Source organism: Pyrus communis, chromosome 10, assembly GCF_041283825.1.
Source record: "Pyrus communis isolate YQ-2024b chromosome 10, ASM4128382v1, whole genome shotgun sequence".
Taxonomy (NCBI): Eukaryota; Viridiplantae; Streptophyta; class Magnoliopsida; order Rosales; family Rosaceae; genus Pyrus; species Pyrus communis.
Window position 1 is genome coordinate 12,619,379 of NC_142574.1, and position 20,167 is coordinate 12,639,545.

A 20,167-nucleotide genomic window follows, 5' to 3' on the forward strand; every position below is an offset into this window, starting at 1 on the left:
TTAATTTGTGTGCTTATATATTTCGCATCAACAAGCTATTATGGGCTCAATTTGGAGGATTTCTGAGGCTAAAACGTGGCTAGACAGTTCCCTTGCAGTTTTTCCTATTTTAATTAGGACTTTATTTTCTAAGTATTTTATTTTGTTATTTACTTTCCTAGTTAGAATAAGGGACCTATGTTGTAGGGTTTGTGCGATGGCTCAGCAATTATATTGCTTGGCCGTTCTTAGTTTGAGGCTACGCTTCCTTCATTCAACTTTGGAGACAGGGAGAATTGCTATCGGAGGTGTTTTCATTCTTATTCATTTTAATGATATTTCCTTTGATTTTTATTATGAGTATGCGTAACTAATTCTTTTGCTAGGGTTAGGCCATGAACCTTAGCAAGAATATGTAGTTTTATTAATTTTCTTGTGAATGGATGCATGCTTGCTTTGAAATATTAATCACTGGGTGGCACATCCCGGCCCGGGGCGGATCACTTCCCGGGCCCGCTCCACCACCGTAGCACGATATTGTCCGCTTTGGGCTTACCATTCCCTCACGGTTTTGTTTTTGAAAACTCACGAGCAACTTCCCAGTGGGTCACCTATCATGGGATTGCTCTAGCCCCCTTCTCGCTTAACTTTGGAGTTTCTACGGAACCCGAAGCCAGTAAGTTCCCAAAAGGCCTCGTGCTAGGTAGGGATGGGAATATACATATAAGGATCACTCCCCTGGGCGATGTGGGATCTTACAATCCACCCCCCCCCTTTGTGGGGTGAAGCCAAATCAGAAATGAGGAAAACAAAAAAAAACCATTTTCCAAGGTCGACTCCGGCCAACTCCGATGGAGTTTTTCAACGCCACCACCACCATCTTGAAGCTCTCATTTCCCTCTACAAAACCCACCCAAGAACCACCTTGATTAACCACGGTATGTGGCAGTTTAAGGCCACGAAAGTGGACGAAAATCAACGGTGTCGGCCAACACAGCTCAATTTGGGGTCCTAGTGGACATTCCGAGTCGGGGTGTGTCAGTTTGGTATATTGTCACATCCCGGCCCGAGGCGGATCACTTCCCAAGCCACCACGGTAGCATGATATTGTCCGCTTTGGGCTTACCATTCCCTCACAGTTTTGTTTTTGGGAACTCACAAGCAACTTCCCAATGGGTCACCCATCATGGGATTGCTTTCGTGCGCTACTCGCTTAACTTTGGAGTTCCTATGGAACCCGAAGCCAGTGAGCTCCAAAAAGGCCTCGTGCTAGGTAGGGATGAGAATATACATATAAGGATCACTCCTCTGGGCGATGTGGGATCTTACAATCCATCCCCCTTAGGGGCCCGATGTCCTCGTCGGCACACCACGGCCAGGGTTAGGCTCTGATACCAAATTGTCACATCCCGGCCCGGGGCGGATCACTTCCCGGGCCCGCTCTACCACCGTAGCACGATATTGTCCTCTTTGGGCTTACTATTCCCTCACGATTTTGTTTTTGGGAACTCACGAGCAACTTCCCAGTGGATCACCCATCATGGGATTGCTCTCGCGCGCTACTCGCTTAACTTCGGAGTTCCCATGGAACCCGAAGCCAGTGAGCTCCCAAAAGGCCTCGTGCTAGGTAGGGATGGGAATATACATATAAGGATCACTCCCCTGGGTGATGTGGGATCTTACACTGGGATTAAAACTATCTATATATTTTAATGATTGATCACCATTAGGGCATTTAGACAATGATTTGATGCAATTTCTGTTGGACCATCACCATGAAATTAAGGAGGGTTTCTTGTGATTAGTAATTGTAAGTTCACTTAAGGTGAACATCACGCTCTTAAGGGTTGCATGGTTTTTCAAAGGGTTTTCAAGAAACTTAGTGAGTTTTGCATGTTTATATTTGATCTGAACATCACAGATGGATTGCAGGCTAGATATACGTTTTTGCTTGAACATCACAAGGAAAATATGCATTAGGAAAACCTAATCTTCAAAGCATGGATGTGGAAATTCATAAGTAATTGATAAAATTGCATAGGATTGTGAAGGTGATGGCTAAACCCTAGTCTTTCCCTAAATTGATTTTTAATTAAAAAATGCTTTTCTGTTTGCTGCTTTTATTTTCCAACTTCTATGTTTCTTTAAATTGTTAATTCAATATTTTCAAACTCAAAAATCTCAAATTTTTGATAAAAATCTGTTTTAATAGTTAATTAAGAGTTGATTTAATTACGAATTAGTCAAACAATCTTTGGGGACAATGACCTTGCATGAGAAATTATACTACAATTACCTTATATTCTTACAAGTATTTTCAGTGATTTTAACCCTACTTTTGCATGTGGTAAAAATTCTATCACAAAGCAATGGCAATTTACAAGACAAGAGTAACACCAAAAAATCAACCTTTTAAGTTGCATCATGCTTGGGACGTCCTCAAGGATTGTCCGAGGTGGGCAACCGATGCGGACCAACAATGGGAAGATTATTTCAACATGAAGCCGCACCGACAAATGATGTCAATGAAGGTGTCAATGAAGGGGTGTCGATGAATTGACCCCAACTTCTTCTTTTGCAAGGCCTCGGGAAGAGATAAGCAAAATGAAGTAAAGAGAAAAAGGAAGTCCCAAGATCCGATGAGTGCACAAATTGCTACTGGATTTGCAAGATTGACTGAAAGCCATAGCTCTCGGCAAGAAGAAATGGCTCGAATGCATTCGGCCATGAAGGAAGAAAGGGATAGGAAGCAAGAAAGGTTTGAATGTAATTTCATGATGGAGGACCTCAACAAATACACTCCAGAGAGGATGAAGTTCTTACATGATAAGCAAAAAGAAGGAGTATATTTCAAGATGATGAGCCATCTCAAGGCTATATCCCAAGTCTACCACCAAGTCAATATGGTGGATATCATTATTAAGTTTATGTAGTTTATGAATTATCAATTGTATTAAGTTGATGTGGTTTATGTGGTTTATGAATTATCGTTTGTATTAAGTTTATATAGTTTATTAATTGTCGTGTGTATAAATTTATGGCTTATTAATTATTGTTTCTATTAATCTAGATGCCTTCAATAATTATTGTAGTTATTATTGCACACTTTTGTGTACAATAGATGCCTTCAATAATTCAAATGGCATTCGATAATTTTGACAATGTACTAACACAAGAACACATTAATACACCAACATCATCAACATTCACCTTCTTGGTGCCATATATGTTCAACTAAATCCTTCCGGAATGTGTCATGACCTTGAGGAACTTGAATTCTATTTAAACGTCTCATATACTCACTCAATGTGACCTTATCTTGTTGGGTCTCATATGTGGTTGCAACAAGATATTCAACATATATTGCCATAGCTCTCGCATGTATTGATTTGTTGTCATTCACATCTTCGTCAGAATCTTCTTCAATTTTGATGTACTCATCCTCCACAATCATGTTGTACAAAATTATGCACGTCATCATGATTGAATGAAGGTCTTCGGTATGCCACAATCGTGCAACCCCTCTAACAATGGCCCATCGAACTTATAGGATCTCGAACACTTTCTCCATATCCTTCATGTAAGACTCTTGTCTTTGTGAAAATAATTTCTTCTTTGCACTATCAAGATGAGATTAACTTTTCACAAAGGTAAACCAACTAGGATACATACCATCAGTTAGGTAGTAACCTAGCTCATGCCTATTACCATTTACCTTGTACCTCCATTCTAGTGGCCATCCATTGACAACATCATCGAATAGAGGAAAAGACCAAAGAATGTTGATATCGTTGTTTGATCCAGGAGCGCGGAAGAATGCATGCCAAATCCATGTGTCGTAAGAAGTCACAGCCTCGAGCGATGGTTGGCTTGTTATGATGACCTTTGAATTGGCCAGCCCAAGGAATAGGACAATTCTTCCACTCCCAATGCATATAATCAAAACGTCCTGTCATGTCAGGGAAACCTCTTTTGTCTACCTTGTGTAGAAGCCTCTTCAAATCTTCACGATTTGGCTTGTGAAGGTTTGTGGCTCCATATATGGCTTCAATTACCTTACAAAAACGCTTCAGGTTCTCAATAGCAATAGTCTCGGCAAGTTGGCAATACTCGTCAATTGAGTCTGCAGAGCACCTATTAGCTAGCATCTGAAATGCAGATGTGAGCTTCTAATGAAGTGATAGACTTTGTCGGCCTACGACATCTATCTTCCTTGCAAAGTAGTGGTCATGATTGACAACTGCATTCAAGATGCTTTCAAAAAGCTCTCTCCTCATCCGAAACCGCCTTTGAAAATCATGAGCATGATATCGGACGTTCAATGAAATAATCTTTCATCATTCGGTCATGACACTCTTCTCTATCACGCTGCACAAATGAACGTCCTGTGATAGAACCACGATAGCTAGATTCGATTTAGTGCTCATATTGCATAAGCGAGTTTGCAAATTCAGCTTATGCACTATTCATTTCTGCATCTGCATTGTTAAGGCTTGCTTGGTATTGTGCCATCAGTATTGTCAAGCTAAGGCTTCTTCTTTCACCCACTGATGAGATATTGAGGATTTTTAGGAAACAAAAACACTTTGAAAGTTGAAAGATTGGTGAATATGATGTGTGATGGTTTGATATTCAACTTGTGTTTTTGTAGAGGATGATTGAAGGTTTGCGTTTCATGTGTGTAGGTTTGTGTTTCATGCATTTCATGTGTTTTGTATGTATTTGGTCTATGTTTCGTGTGTGCCATGTGTTTCACATGTTTGGTGTGTTATACATTTCAATCAAGTGTTTTGTATGTATTTTGGTATGTATTTTGTGTGTGTCATGTGTTTCACATGTTTGGTGTGTTATACATCTCCATCATGTCTTTTGTATGTGCTTCATGTGTGTGTAAACACGAATATTCCTGCGATGAATGAAATAAGAACACGTGTACAAAATAATATTTTGTATTGATTTTAGGGTTACAATCTCTTTTACAATTTAATCCTCCGATTCTATCTTCATAAGGTGTAGATTTGTTGATGGGCTGTTGATCCAAAGGGCAGTCGGGGCTTGGTCTAGGGATGTACAGTGGTGCATATTTGTTGATATTGTTGATCCAAAGGTCGTCGGGGCTTGATTATAGGATGAACGAGGATGAACGGATCTTTAAGGGCATTTGGGGCTTGATCTTGATGAACAATTGTGTGGATTTCTTCAAGGGCCGTTGGGCTTGAGCTTGATGAACGAGGATGAACGAATCTTCAAGGGCCTTCGGGGCTTGATCTTGATGAACAATGAATGGATCTTCAAGGGCCTTTGGGGGTTTGATCTTGATGAACAGTCGAGTGGATTTCTTAAAGGATTTGACGAAGAACGAAGAGAGCTCTCTTGATCCTTCGGGATTCTTGGGAATTTGGATGCTTGAAAGCTTTAGAGTTTCATAGCTTCAAGGATTTGGGGAATTCTCTTCCAATTTGGGGGTAGAGAAATATATATGTGAATTGGTCCCTTGAAATGGATGAATGGCCTTGTATTTATAGAATTTTTCAAGGACAAATTTTGAATAAAATATTCAGATGAAATAAATCATTTATGTCAGGTGTTGACATGTGTCCTATTTGATGACTTATACAATTTTTTTCGATTTTTCGTTGAGTCACACGCTACGTGCGCTACGTGTAAATGTGACACGTGAACTTTGAAATTTTAATACGGTCAACATTTATTTCATCAAAATTTTGATGTCTGCATTGTATTTCATTTATTTTGTGTTATCATGATTTTCATATTCTTTCCATTGAGTTTCATGTATTGATTTAGTGATTTTTCAAAATTTATCGGAATTTTAATATTTTTAGATTAAAATGTTCATAAAATTAATTTAGAGTAGTCTACATAATTTTTCTTTTAAAAAAAATTAGCCTAAATTCATTCTTTAATATTCTTGGCTAAAATTGTAGGCCAAGGGAGTTAGAACAAAAAACTGTTTCTAGGCTAAAATCTAAATTTTTTGTCTTAAAAATTTTAGGTTTTAGGCTAAGGGTTGGAGATGGTCTAAGTTAAATTTAACACTGTTAACTTTTTATAAAATTAGTTAAAAAAAAAAAAAAACTAAAAATTAAAGTAATACAAAAGCCAAGAATAAACTCTTAGGTTCCACCCACTCCAAGCCATTGCCGCCTGTCGGCACACTACAAAACTAGCAAACATTCTGTCAATTTATTAGGATTTGGGGATTGAAGGAAGATATCTAGCCAATTGAATATTGGTGAAATCTGTAAGGATTGAACCGACGACGAAGGTCGAGATTTAAATCGACGCAAACACAATTCTAAGATCCGATTCGACTTCACCGACAAGAGGGAGGTAGGGAGATAAATACATAAAAAGGAAACCCTGCCGATGATGAAATCTGTAAGGTTTGAACAAACACCAAGATTTGAACCGACGCAAAGACGACTCTAAGATCCGATTCGGCTTCACTGACGAGAGGGAGGGAGATAATAGAAAGAAAGGATGCTTGGACTATAAGATCCTACATCCCCAACAAAGGAAACCTTGCCGATGGTGAGAAAATGCAGCTGACAAGCATGGTGGCGAGATTCGGGGGTTGGTGGTGCTACATGGATCAAACATAACTCTAACAAAACTGCAAAAAAAAAGAAAATTAAAAAAATTAAAATAAACCCAACACCTCCATCTCAAATCAGATTGCCGAAAATTAAAATCAAAATCGATTTGCGAAAAACGAAATCCCAAAATGAAATCAAAACACGTATTAGGGATTCGTAGGAAAGAGAAGGAGAGTTTGTGAGTCATCTCCCTCACTCCAAGCCCAACCGAACCTCTCCCGTAACCTCACTGCTGGTCCCTCCTCACCCCATCCCCTTAACTCTGGTGCCTCGGAGAAGAACATGAAATTAAATTTGAAGAGAGTATGGAGATGGTAGTTGGAGATGAAGGAGGTGGCTGAGGTGGTAGCTGGGTCACTTTATTTTTCCTTTGTTTATTCATCTATTTTTTTAAAACCAAGAAAATGGAAGTCTCTTCTTGATTTGAAGAAGCTTTCTTTTCTGTCGGTGTTTTGAAGTAGCTGGGTTGGTCGTGTTCCATTTTCTGAGTTGTGTTCATGATTTTTAATCTTATCTTTTTTTTTTAAGTTTACTCCAGGTGGCAACACACCAGTGGTTGTATGGGTTTCCATGTTAGGCACGTCATCAAAGTAACAGTAATGTTATTCATACCATGTTTTTGTAGTATATTTTCATACAACTTAGATGCCATTTGATGTGGACAACCACATCATTTGAATTAATCCGATTTTTAAATTTAGTTCATTATTTAATAAACGAATAATTAAGAAAAATTAGTTAATTAAATGATGATTGTGGTATACAAGGAGGAGTCTTTCTCTTTCATTTCCTAAGGTTTTGCAAATTTTTCAAATGATGTGGCTGTCAACATCAGATGCCACCTAAAGTGGTATGAAAATGTGGTATAAAAACATAGTATGAATATCATTACTCGAAAAATAAAAGGAATGGGACAATAGGGACGACATTGATTTGTGGTACCAAATTTCAGGAACAACATTGAACGATTTTCAATTTCAGGGATTAAAGGGAGAAGTGAGGTCAATTTCAGAGACTATTTGTAATAAAACCCTATTATTTTTAATGAAACAATCAATATTTCTTTAACCCCAAATTTACCATCCAAACTATCCTCACAAACTCAATTCAATATATAAATTTATCTTTACAATCATTTAAAAAAAAAATTCACGTAACTTCGTTAAACTTTTAAACTTACGAGACTAACAATATGTAATTGCCGGCAAAGATTTATCCACCCAATTAATTAAAATAACAAAACCAGAAACTACATGCGAAATTCCATGTCAAGAATGAACAATTTCATTAAAATAAAAGCAAAACTTTTTCTTAAAAAAAAAGAAAAAAAGAAAAAAAGAGAGAGAGCTAATTAATAGCCTGGTGTTTGTATAAACTCATGATGATTCAGGACTTATAAGCCAGGTCTGCTTTGTATGGTACTGTCATGGTATCGAATATGTTGTAACTGCACAGATGCAAAGCCTGCTTTGGTTTGAGTTTGTTGAGTTCTATCTGTAGCTTGGCGAGGCGTGTTGGCAATGGCTTACACAACGTGAACCTTGCAAGTGCAGATGGAAAACCTGGTAATATGGTTTACTTGTTTAGGGTTTCACAAAGTATAAAGGCCTGAATCGTTATAGGCAGCTCTTCCCTGAATCTTTAGAAGCATAATATCATCGGGCATCCATTATTCATCAGATAGGTAGGTATATTGTAAATAATTACCATTCTAACGGAATAATTTTTTTTCGTTGAAGACTACTTTAGCATATGTCATTTTCTCTATTTAAGGTTTTGGTGAATATTAGAATGTTACTTGGCAATTATTGAATGTATCAAATTTACGAAAAAAAAAACTTGCATATGTAGATTCATACAATGAAGATTTAAAACTTCAAAATCATTATTCATTGGTCAAAAAGAGATTGTTTTTCTCTATGAGAGCGTCTTAGGTTTTAGTCAAAATGAACGTAGGATAAAAATTGCGTGATAATAGAGTTTGATTATTAAGTGTGGGTTTATTAATAAACTTTAGTTTTAGTGTTAATTTCATCTTGTGCATGATTCTAATTATGCAATAGGGTAAAAAGATAATTTCCATTTACAATTTAAGTTAGGTGGAGAGAGAGGTTATGTGGGTTCAAATAAAATTTTCAATTGTTATTAACACTCCAAAAATCTTATTTGACATTCCAAACTTAAAAAAAAAAAAAAAACAGTTAATTAAACAATGAAAATTTAACGGTGTTGGATATGAAGTTAAATTGAGGGACTAGTGTTAAAAATTAGAAAGGGGACACAAAAAAACACGAAATAGGGCCCGTGGCCTATCTATTGAATCCGGCTTCAAGTTTTTGTCTCTAAGTTCTAATGTTGTTCAATTACCCCAATTTCATGAGAGCCACAAGTGAGAGTAAACTTATCTTCACCATTTTTCAGATGAGGTGAGGATTGCGTGACTTTTGTGTCTTACAATTTTTTTAATTTTTATTTTTCATATACCAACGACACCACAACTACAAGGCTGTTTCATCTCTCTCTCATGGATACGTCGGCAGCCGATGACAACTCCGGCGAACCCTTGACCCCAGTAGGTCGGCTCCTTCTCCAACCCGAAATGAACCAAATAATCCACTGTGCCATGGGATTCAAAAACTCCATAGACATAGACGCCGTAAAGTCTCACCTCAAAACCTCCCTCCTCCTCTCCCACCCAAGATTCTCAAGCCTCATGCTCCGCGACTCCCGCGGCCTCCAGCACTGGCACAATGCCCCCAACGTTGACCTCGACCGCCACATCATTGTCATCCACAACCCCGTCACCACATCTCCCGTCGATCATGAGACCGCAGTTAACGAATACTTGGCCGACCTCTCCACAAGCTCTACTAGACTGAGCGCGAACAAACCCCTCTGGGAACTTCACCTCCTCATGGCCCACAACTGCGGCATTTTCCGAATCCACCACGCTTTGGGAGACGGGGTTTCGATCATGTCCCTATTCTTGGAGAGTTTCAGGACGAGAGGCTCAAATGGAAATGAAGAAAAGATTTTGGGTCGTGGAAGGAGGAAGAGAGTGAATGGTGAAAAGGGATGGTGGGGTTTGTTGATTCGGCGTGTGGAGATGTTGTGGTTTAGCTTGGTGTTTTTGGTGGAGAATGCGATGAGGAGCTTGTGGCTTTGTGACCAGAAAACAGCGATAAGTGGCGGCGATGGAGTTGAGCTCTGGCCTAGGAAGCTGGCCACGGCTAGGTTTCGGCTTGAGGACATGAAGCTCGTCAAGAAAGCTGTTCCGAATGCGGTAAGTGACTTGTTAATTCTTCTGTGTTTATTCGTTTTGATAGGGATTTTACCACCTGCCACAGTAGGGATAAAATCACACAAAATACTTGCAAGACAATAAGGTTGTTGTAATATAAACGGCTCAAGCAAGGTCGTTTTCTGCTGAGATTATTTAAAACAATGTATGGAAAACCCTAATCCTAATTAATTACCTGAAAGTCAAGATTGGAAAATGTCAATTTTGAATTAAAAAGTATTAAAAACGAATTTTAATAAAAGTAATTTAAAGAAAGCAACTAATGACCAATTAAAAAGGAAACAAATCAAAGAGAAAAGATTTTTAGAAACAACTTTGGAAAAACACTAGGGTTCCGCCATCACCCTAACAATCCTATGTAGTACTTCTAAATCCTTATGAATTACACATGCATATTTTGAAGGTTAGGTTTTCCTAAAGTATGCCCTACTTGGAACCCCCCAATATAGAACGTATATTTAACATGCAACCCGTCCGTGGCGTTCAGATCGAATGTGAACATACAAGAGTCATTAAGTTTTGTGAAGACCTTTTGAAAACCATATAACTCCTAAGACGTGTCGTTCATCCTAAGTAGTTACACATGTTAACCACAAGAAGCCTTAGTCAATTTTAGGGACAGTCCTCCGCCAAAATTGCATCAAATTATTTTTCTAAATATCCTAATGGTCGCGAAGCACTAAGACAAATAGATAGTTTAAAGCACAGTGATTAACAATCCAAAACTTGCATGCATAAATTCATAAGAAAATTAAAAAGAGACTACATATTCTTGCTAAGGATCATGGCCTCACCCTAGCGAAAAGGGAATTAGTTACGCATATTCATAAATAAAATCAACATAATTGTATTAAATTAGAAAAATGATGAAAACACCTGAAGTGTAAGTCTTGAAAACTCCAAAACTTTAGCCAAACTATTCTCTCAAAAGTTGCATACGCCCAAAAAAAATCCCCCCCCCCCCTAGGTTTTTGCCAAAAAGCTTATTTATTTTATACAACTCTCTTTAAAATCCTCCTAGTCAAAGGTCTTAGAATCCAACTAGGAAACCTAAAAACTTGAAATAAAATAGGAAACATAATCCTAAATTAACTTGGTAAATTCGCCTAGAAATCTGCACAGCCACGTATTGGACCCAAATCAACTCCAAAATTGGCCCAAAGTAGCTGGATTTAAAGCTTGAACTATTATGAACACTTCTCTAGAAGGTCACGAACCCATATGAGGTCATCTTGGGCTTCAAAAACGCAAGTCAAACCCAGAAACGTCACTTTCTAACAACGCGCACTGCTTCTTTATTTAATCGCCAGAAAATAACCGCTGTGTAGAAAAATCCCAAATTTTGATACGAACAAGACAAGAAACACACGAATGTCCTCCAATTTGAATCACTCCAAAATTCGTCCGTTTGATCATGTTTTGCTCCAGAGGAAGTCGAATGTCCTACATTAAAAATATAACGAAAAGTATCAAAATTCTACCAAAATAATTACCAAATTAATACTAAGAATAGGGTAAAATATATAATATACTATTGACTCATTAGGTTTGTTTTAGAAATAGAATAATGTATTATACTTGTTCATAGCTTAAACCTTCAAGATTCAATTTGACGCATGACATACAACATAAATACCAACAAATTATACGGGGTAAAAGTCTCCTAATCTGTATCAAATATTCTCAGAAATCTTTTTCCCTGTAAAAAAAACCCCTAATTGGATTAGTTTTAATTGAAGAGAAAATTTTCAACGTGTTGGGAACACAGTCTGGTATATCAAGTGTTATAATTAGTGGTGAAGCCAGAAATTCTGTTAAGGAGAATCAATCTTAAGTTTTAAGTTTCCAACATTGATATCGTGATTTAATTAATTACATTATAGCAGATGATGCTCTATAACAATGACAGAAAGCAATCATGCATATACACCTTGGTGCAAATTCAAATAAAAATAATTGGACTCAACTACAAGCAAATTGCATTTGTGAGGAGCGTCAACTATAAATATAAAAGCCTAGCTACATCATTATAGCACATATAAATACAACATTTCCAGATCGTGAGAAGGGTCATATGACCCTCCTAGGCTCTAACTGGCTCCACCAATGATCATAATACAAGCGACTAGAATTTTTTTTTTTTAAGCATCCAACCACTTGTATTTTAATACTTGATGTACCGGACCGTATTCTTGGTACACTGAAAAATCTCTCCTAATTAAATAGCAAACAGTCAACCTCGTTGAATTTTGGGTTTTGCTGAAATCATCATTACGTTTTCTTTTGATTTTTTTCTTTTCCGTTTGGGTTCTCTCAGTATCCAAACACAACATATATGATAAATAGAGAAAATATTTTGGACGTACTATCCACACACTCATTTTAACCTCTTACACACTCTTGTTAGTTTATGTTTAATTTTCTTCATTTCATTCGATCAAACAACAGAAAGTTGAGAACATTGTATCTGAGGTAAAAAGGAGCGTGTGAATAACACCACCCAAATATTTAAGAAAAGGGCAAAATTTTCTTTTGATTCATTCAATTGTTTTCTTTTCTCAAAAAATTTAATTAAATGCATAAGTAACTATGGTTTGTTAAATAGATATGTGACATGATTCTTGAGGGAGATGGAGGTAACGGTCACCTTGGGTTAGGGGGTTGAGGGGGGTGGGGTAATTGTCACCTTGAGTTAGGGGGTTAAGTGAAAATAGACTCGACGGAGTTTGAATTCAAGTTGAGAAGCACTTCAAATATAACACTAAAAGACAAGAGATGGCTTGAAAAGCACTTCACATGAGCTTTAGTTTTTTGAGACCTTAATGTCAACCAAGCAAACAGATTGAGTACAATTTAAAATATAGACAATCAAGTCGAAAGTTTTATACACGTCTAAAGTTGAACATTTTTCCCTTTTATTTTACAAAGGAAGAAACACAAGGTTTGGACTTTGTATATGGGCATATTTGGTTGTATCTCTTCCATGATTAAAAGGGAAGTAAAAAAAAATATATTAGATGGTAGTTTAACATTGTCATGTGACATAATTCGTTCATTTCATTGGTCAGAATAAAGTATATTTTTTTCTTAAAAGGGGTTCTAACTAATAAGGAATTCTCACAGGGTTTTGACTACAAACTTTATGGGCTATAAGTTATGATTTTAGTCCCCGTATTTGTGGCAAAATAACTTATGGCAAAATAATTACATTTTGGCTCCTATAGTTTCAATTTTTATGACCTGATCTTGTATTTTACTAATTGTTACATTTAAGACAATAACTTATGAGAAAAAAATGATTTACACCCTCAACTTTTGTCGTCCTGTACTCTTTTTGCTATGTTTATGTTCCTTGATTTATTGTTGATTTATTCAATCTTGTGGCTTGAAAGAAAAGCAAGAAAAGCAAGAATACATGATAAGTGGGAGTTTGCAAATTATTTCCGAACTTAATTCCATCATGTTTTCGTTGAAAATGTGTTATGTCACCCGCAAGGTAATTATGACGAAAAAGTTGAGATGAAATTAAATTGTCTTTGAATTACAACCATTAATAAATTGTAAATATTGAATAGAGACAACCACATCAAGTGACCCAGTGGTAAGGGCGCAGGCTTGGCACCTTAATAAACAAAAAAAATATAAGAGGTCTCGTGTTTGATACTCCGAGCTAGTGAGTCTATTTGACCTTGGCCACGAGCAAGGTGAAATTCTTTATAGCCTCTCCGGGTTTGGAAGGTGTGGATAACTGTGGTTTGCCATTAGTTATCATTCTTTTACAAAAGAAAGAAATAGAGACAATTGAAACTACAGTGACCGAAATGGAACTTCACTCAACCACTAAAAGCATGATTTGGCTATCATGCAGACCATCAACGATGTTCTTGTTGGCTTGGTTTCGTCAGGGCTGTCAAGGTACCTAGATCACCAAACACCAAATGGTAATTAATGTCATTCTTGAATTTGGGTTCTGTTCTAGTGCTTGTGCTTCCCATTTGAAACAGATCAATTATCAATGGCAATCACGATAACCAAGTTATAGCTAAACTTCATTGTCCAGCTCTGCATGACGGAATTCGAATTACAGGCCTAGCTATGGTCAATTTAAGAGAGCAACCTGGATTGCAGGTTCGTCGTGATTTATAAACTTTCATTTATATTATATATATTGGTTGTTTTAAGAACTTTTATAGGGTTCTTGCTATATTTTTTCTTTCTAATTTTGCAGGTGAATCCTAACTTACTGATGCATAACTGAGTTTTGGTATATATTTTCAGGAGGCCTACTCACAATTTTCCCAAAACTAACAAATTAATAAGCATACGAAACACAAGAAAATTAATTGCATAAACGGCACCTGGACCTTTTTTACTTTCATACAATTACCACGTAAACTAACCACTCCGATTCAAACAAGTTTCATCCACAATTCTGTCATATGTGATCGCGTGACTTGCACGATGATTCCTTTTTCTTAGTTTAGCAGTTCAACCACCAGCTTCGTCCAAACAAACCAGTTTTTAGAGACACATATCCCAGAGTTGAAACTTGAAAGCATAGGGAAATGTTAGGTTAGGCTTGTGAGATGCCGCAGTAAGATTTTGATAGTAGCAGTGAGATGCATGTTAGGTTAGGTTTGTGCTTGTTGATGAGTTTGCAGGAAGTGGTCCGGAATGGCTGAGGTTTATTTGGGGGGGGGGGGGGGAATAGCTTAATTCCCGCGCATATGTTCTAGCATGCATGTCTCTTGATCATATTTGACGGAATTGTACACGGAAAATTATTAGACGAAGGTTCAATATTATTATCAAATGATTCTAAGTATGTTAGTTGTATCTACAACAGCTACAAATCCGTAACTGAAGTTACGTTGTATCTATAATTAATTAAGACGAGAAGACTTAGCATAAAACAAACCACCACAACCAAATGAAATAAGGAACTCCCCCAGGAAAATAAATAAATAAATAAACAAAATTATGAAAGTGAAAACAACTTTAAACAGCTTTTAATTTTTGACTTTTAGTTTTCATTCTGTATATTTGTCACATATATCTTCAGCCATCCTTTGTCTCTTTTTTTTTTTATATCTCTCATAATCTCACATATACTTGCCCCTTATCTCTAGCACAAAATTGAAAACTAAAACTTTAAGCCAAAATCGTTATCAAATAAACCCTTAATTTGTCATGTTTTTCAACCCAACCCCAAAAACCTAGATAAGCACCCTAATTGTTGAGAATGAATCCCACATTGATGAGAGGAGGGGCTTTGCTTGTGCTTATAAGTTGTTGGGCTACTCCCATATTGCCAATTGGTTTTATGGTGAAACCTCGACCTTCTTCATCATATCAGAGCAGGTTGTCCCACGTGTGAAGCCCAACGGCCACACACGCTCCACGTCACCCTGTTGTGTTATCCACATGTTAGTCTTAAAAATTTGCCACACGTGAAAAGACGTGTTGAGAATGAGTCTCATGTTGATGGGATAAGGGACCTTGCATGGGCTTATAAGTAAGTTGGTTTACTTCCCATATTGCCAATTGGTTTTATGATGGAACCTCAACTTTCTTCATGGTATCAGAGCAGGTTGTCTCATATGTGAAGCTCAATGGCCACACACGCTCCACATCACCCCGTTGTGTTGTCCACGTGTTAGGCTTGAAAATTCGCCACACGTGGGGGGGCCGTGTTGAGAATGAATCCTACAATGATGAGAAGAAGGACCATGCATGTGCTCATAAGTAATTGGGCTACTCCCCAAATTACCAATTTGTTTTACGATGAAACGTCAACTTTCTTCACTTATCATCCCACGAATATGACCAGGTATCCAATTTGATGGTAGTTGGTTGGAGGTAATGATTGTACGAATATGATCAGGTATCCAATTTCTTGGAAAGCAACTCTGAATCAAGCTGGGGTAACAAGTTCGGCATGTTTCTCCTACCTATTTATTACCATAAAAGCAGTGATCTTGATCCTCTAGTGTACCTCAAGAGAGTTAAGCTGGTTCTTGACAGGAAGAAACAATCTCTAGAAGCTGATTTTTCGTACAAAGTTGGATGTTTTCTAATCACCTACTTTGGAGCAAAGGTAATCAACATGAATTTTTAAGAAAAATCTGTTGTGCTTCTAACATAAACGCTTCGACAAAAAATGGTATGAGTAACAGTGTTTCCTACAAAATCATTCCTAAATGTGCCTCAAATATTCAAAAATGTATATAAAATGAAAACAGTTTCATTCTACTGCAGGTTGCTAGTTGGCTTCTTTACAAGATGGTCTGCAATACTAGCTTTACCATTTCAAATATAATTGGCCCGCAAGAAGCAATTGCAATTGGGGGCAACCTTGTAACTTACCTTAGAGTGAATACGTGCAGCCTACCCCAGGTATATATATGACGCTAACCAATTAGAAATGAGTGGTTCAGATCATAGAATGACGTTGTGAAGGGGCGTTATGTTACATTCTAGAAAATGTCAGATGTAGCAAATCAGAAGTATCTGTAATGTAACTGGAATACTTTTGCTGGTTGGTAACGCAGGCACTTACAATGCACATGGTGAGCTATGCTGAAAGAGCTGACCTGCAAATTTTGGTGGCCAAAGATATCATTCCGGATCCAACATTTCTCGCAAAATGCTTTGAAGAGGCATTGCTTGATATGAAGGAAGCAGCATCCAGCCAGCCATGAGTAGAACCTAGGATATGACCTCTCTATATTTTATGGAATATGATGTAAGAATGTCATCGGTGGGAACCTACGAAGGAAAGCATGCATCTTTCGTGAACCGAAACAATTGAGGATTTTAATGTAATCGGTACACTATATGAGTAGCCAAATATCTGTTGGTGGCTAATCTAGCAAAATCTATCGTTTGACAAAAATAAAGAAAATCCATTTTAGCTTTTAGAACAATAGACCATCTCTTTAATACTGTTGGAAAATTTAATCAAAACGAGTCAAATCATTTAAATACATTGATGGGTTGTTATGATTCATGAATTAGGTTTTGATGTTGGATTATATGGCATGTGCATGTTATAGCTGATAGGATTGGTTAGAGATAAGGATGACATGTCAGCATTTGTTTTAGCTAAAGTCAGTTATATTAGCTATAGTAGCTTATTGTGTAAGCAAGAAAGTTACAGAGTGTGAGTGTAAGAATTGAGATCATTTATAAGATACGATTGAATTGAAGCAAATACAAAGAAACACTTTCTTCTTCCCTAAGCTTTCTCCCTCTCTCTAGATTTCATTGTTTGGGGAGAAATTGGGCAACATTTGGCTTAACATGAATAGAGATGCAATGGTTGACTCTTTAAGACACAACTATATATTATGAAGAGTCATTTCCACACCTAGATAAAGATCTTATCTCATTGAGTCATGAGTCAATTACATCCAGTCATATAAGTTCACGAGAGTTTTGTCATACATAAATTGAATTTTTGAGACAGTTTAGCATACTTGTGGTCAGTGGCGGAACCATAAATTTATCCTAATGGGGCACAACAAAAGAATAATACTTGGCTACTCAAATAATGAGTAGGAGTTCCTACTCAGAACAGTTCGTTGCCGATCCATAGAACTTAGTGTTTGATCATAACCGTTTATATTATAAAATTGTTATATAAAGATCATCTATGCAAAAATCAATTAAAACTAAGTTCGTTTAGTCATCGAACTATATAAAAACAGATGAATGAAATTAGTAAAACCATTACGAAATGTCTATATATTTGCTACAATAAATTGACTAATCGACTTTAGTTTTAATTCATTTTTTGCATAGATAATCTTTACAAAGTGATTTATAATACGAACGATTCTGATTATAAGCACAAACCTCTGTAATTCGAACATGAGGAGTTTTGAGTAAGAATTCTTACTCATTTTTAAGTAGCCCAGCATTATTCACAACAAAATAGCTCCGAAAATTGGTTACCTTCCATTTATAATTTTCTTTTCAAAAGTTTATATTCTGTAAGCCACATGATTCCATTGAAAGATATGCATTGTATCTAAAATTTAGTTTTCTCAAAATAAATTAAAGCAAACCAATCATATTAAATGTTTTAGGGCTCCCAAATATGTGTTTGACACATTAAAAAACACTGGAGATGTCACATCCCGACTTCACCGTAGCACGATATTATCCGCTTTGGCCACGCCTTCACGGATTTGTTCCTGGGCAAGAGAATCTCACTACCCAAAATGCGTCATGCTAGGAAGAGAGGGTGTTGAAGTTCCTTTCGAGTGCAAATGTAAGGATAGTATAGCGGCACAAGTAAGGGTGTCGAACCACAGGAACTAAGAAACAACTTAGTAAAACCTTTGACTCTTACAAATTAGCATTAGTTAAAGACTCCTATGACTTAAAATGGGGGGTTTGAGTAATTTTGGAAAAGAAATAAAGACAGAAAGAAATAGGAAAAATTGGAACTATCTAAAAATAAACCTAAGACATGGAATAGGTTAGAAACGTTTTTAGGACATAAATCTAACTTCAAATGAGCATAGACCTTCCCCTAAACATTCCTGAATCAGTGATATGATCTTTTAACTTATCCCTTTCAAATGCACAACTAAGATGTTCACATATCTAGCATGGCATATAACTAGATTGTATGAATCCTTTCTTACTTTGCATGTTAGATGCATGGCATATACATAAAACTTGTATTTGTAGGTGCAACTTAGCGTGGCATATACTCAGATTTAGCACCTAGAAACTCATTAAGAATGAAGAGGATTATGAACATCACATGAACCCTAGAACTTGGCATTTATCCTAGAACTTCATGGAATCAATTTAAATGATTAGTTCTGAACCTAACCACATGTTGCTAATGAATGAAAGTAGATATGGCAGTCATCCTTATCATTCTCAACAGAAAGCAAACATAAACAAGGTAGCTAAACTTGAAAATATGTGCTTGAAATGATTGAAACAGAAAACCGATTCTAACTTGCAAATGAAATTGATAAACTAAATCTGCATCATAACATTAATTCAATCATGTCTAGAGCTTCAAAGCAGCCCTAAGTATCCATAAACTAAATTAAAAACATAACAGAATACATAAAAAGTTAGGAAAACTAGAACCTAGAAACTGCTCAAGGTTGAAGACTCCTACTCTCTCTAGATTCTCCTTTTTTTTTTCCTCATGTAGTGTATTTGTCTCCTATTGAAAGGCTTAGGACTTATCTAACATCTGGCACATTTACATCCTTGAATTGACTCTCATTTATAACTCATAACAATCAGCTTTTAGTATTGGAATAACTGAAAACTAGCTGTTATCATAATTTGTAACTGAAGAGCTCCTCTTTATTCTGTTATAACTTCTTGTCGAAACCTCCAAATCACAAGCTGTAAAGACCATCAGAAATAAGACTTCCATGGCTTTCCAATCATATATTGCCCATTTTCTAATTCGTTCTGAGCACTTTAGGGCAAAGCTCGCAAGTTGGCTGTTCTGCAAGGGCCTTTTCTGGAGGATCTTGGGCCACTTGTTACAATATTCAAAATAAGATGATTTCTTCAAGTCCTTACTTTCATCCTGAAATAATACAAACAACAAAATACCTTATGATGTATAGAGATTTTAAGTCAAAAACCTAAGTAAAAGAGGGCATATAAATATAACTTTATGCACTCAACAAATACCCCCAAACTTAGATTTTGCTAGTCCTCGAGCAAACCAAAACTAAAAGAAACAAAAGCAACACAAAGACAAACATAAGTTAATCTAAGACCAATTTTGTTGGTGAGACGAATGCATTTAGCTTATGCATCAAGCCTTTAAACCTTTAGGCATCCATAGTTGGAGGAGTTGTGTCTTCCAAGGGTTTAATAGTGACGGTACCCATAAACGTCTGAAACAACCTACAAAACAATGATTAGAGAAATTTTGAAACAAGATAATAAGAATCAAAGCTCAACTATGCCTCACATTCCTAACTTTGACTTTACCTTTCCAGCAATCAAGTCTACATGTTAGTGAGGTGCTCTAGCTCAAATTCAACATGTTACTATGTTACAAGCTCAAGCAAAGAAGATAAGATTCGTCTCAACTCTAATCTCACAGATTCACTCTTTCACTTGATTCTTAGGGCTTGCTCTCAACAAGTATATGTGAGTGAGGTTATGTAATGGAAAGCAAAATATTCTCACACATAATTCAATTAGAAACAAAAGAACTTTCTAGACAGATCTCATGAAATGAATCAAATACTAAGAATAGGATAATACTTAC

The 20,167-nt window shown here is 36.7% G+C and overlaps 2 protein-coding genes across 7 annotated transcripts in view; both read left to right on the plus strand.

Annotated features, from left to right (window-relative positions):
• LOC148693534 (uncharacterized) overlaps window positions 1-7,190 on the plus strand; it is a 68,258-nt gene extending 61,068 nt beyond the window's left edge. Inside the window, exon 3 of the mRNA XM_088678042.1 lies at window positions 7,135-7,190. Within this exon, the coding sequence (XP_088534168.1) occupies window positions 7,135-7,190 (56 nt within the window). The remainder of the gene's footprint in view (window positions 1-7,134) is intronic.
• A 1,755-nt stretch (window positions 7,191-8,945) lies between these two features.
• Window positions 8,946-16,823, plus strand: LOC137729108 (wax ester synthase/diacylglycerol acyltransferase 5). 6 transcript variants are annotated; one of them, XM_068467938.2, is made up of 6 exons: window positions 8,946-9,879; window positions 13,766-13,838; window positions 13,958-14,025; window positions 15,782-15,994; window positions 16,156-16,293; window positions 16,449-16,823. In XM_068467938.2, the coding sequence occupies exons 1-6, from the start codon at window positions 9,121-9,123 to the stop codon at window positions 16,596-16,598; spliced, it is 1,401 nt and encodes a 466-aa protein (XP_068324039.1). In that variant the 5' UTR covers window positions 8,946-9,120; the 3' UTR covers window positions 16,599-16,823. The 6 variants fall into 6 exon arrangements, with proteins under 6 accessions (XP_068324039.1, XP_088534541.1, XP_088534540.1 ...); XM_088678414.1 differs by having other exon boundaries at window positions 8,965-9,879; window positions 13,766-13,812; window positions 13,902-14,025; XM_068467937.2 differs by having other exon boundaries at window positions 8,967-9,879; window positions 13,940-14,025.
• The last annotated feature ends 3,344 nt before the right edge of the window (window positions 16,824-20,167 follow it).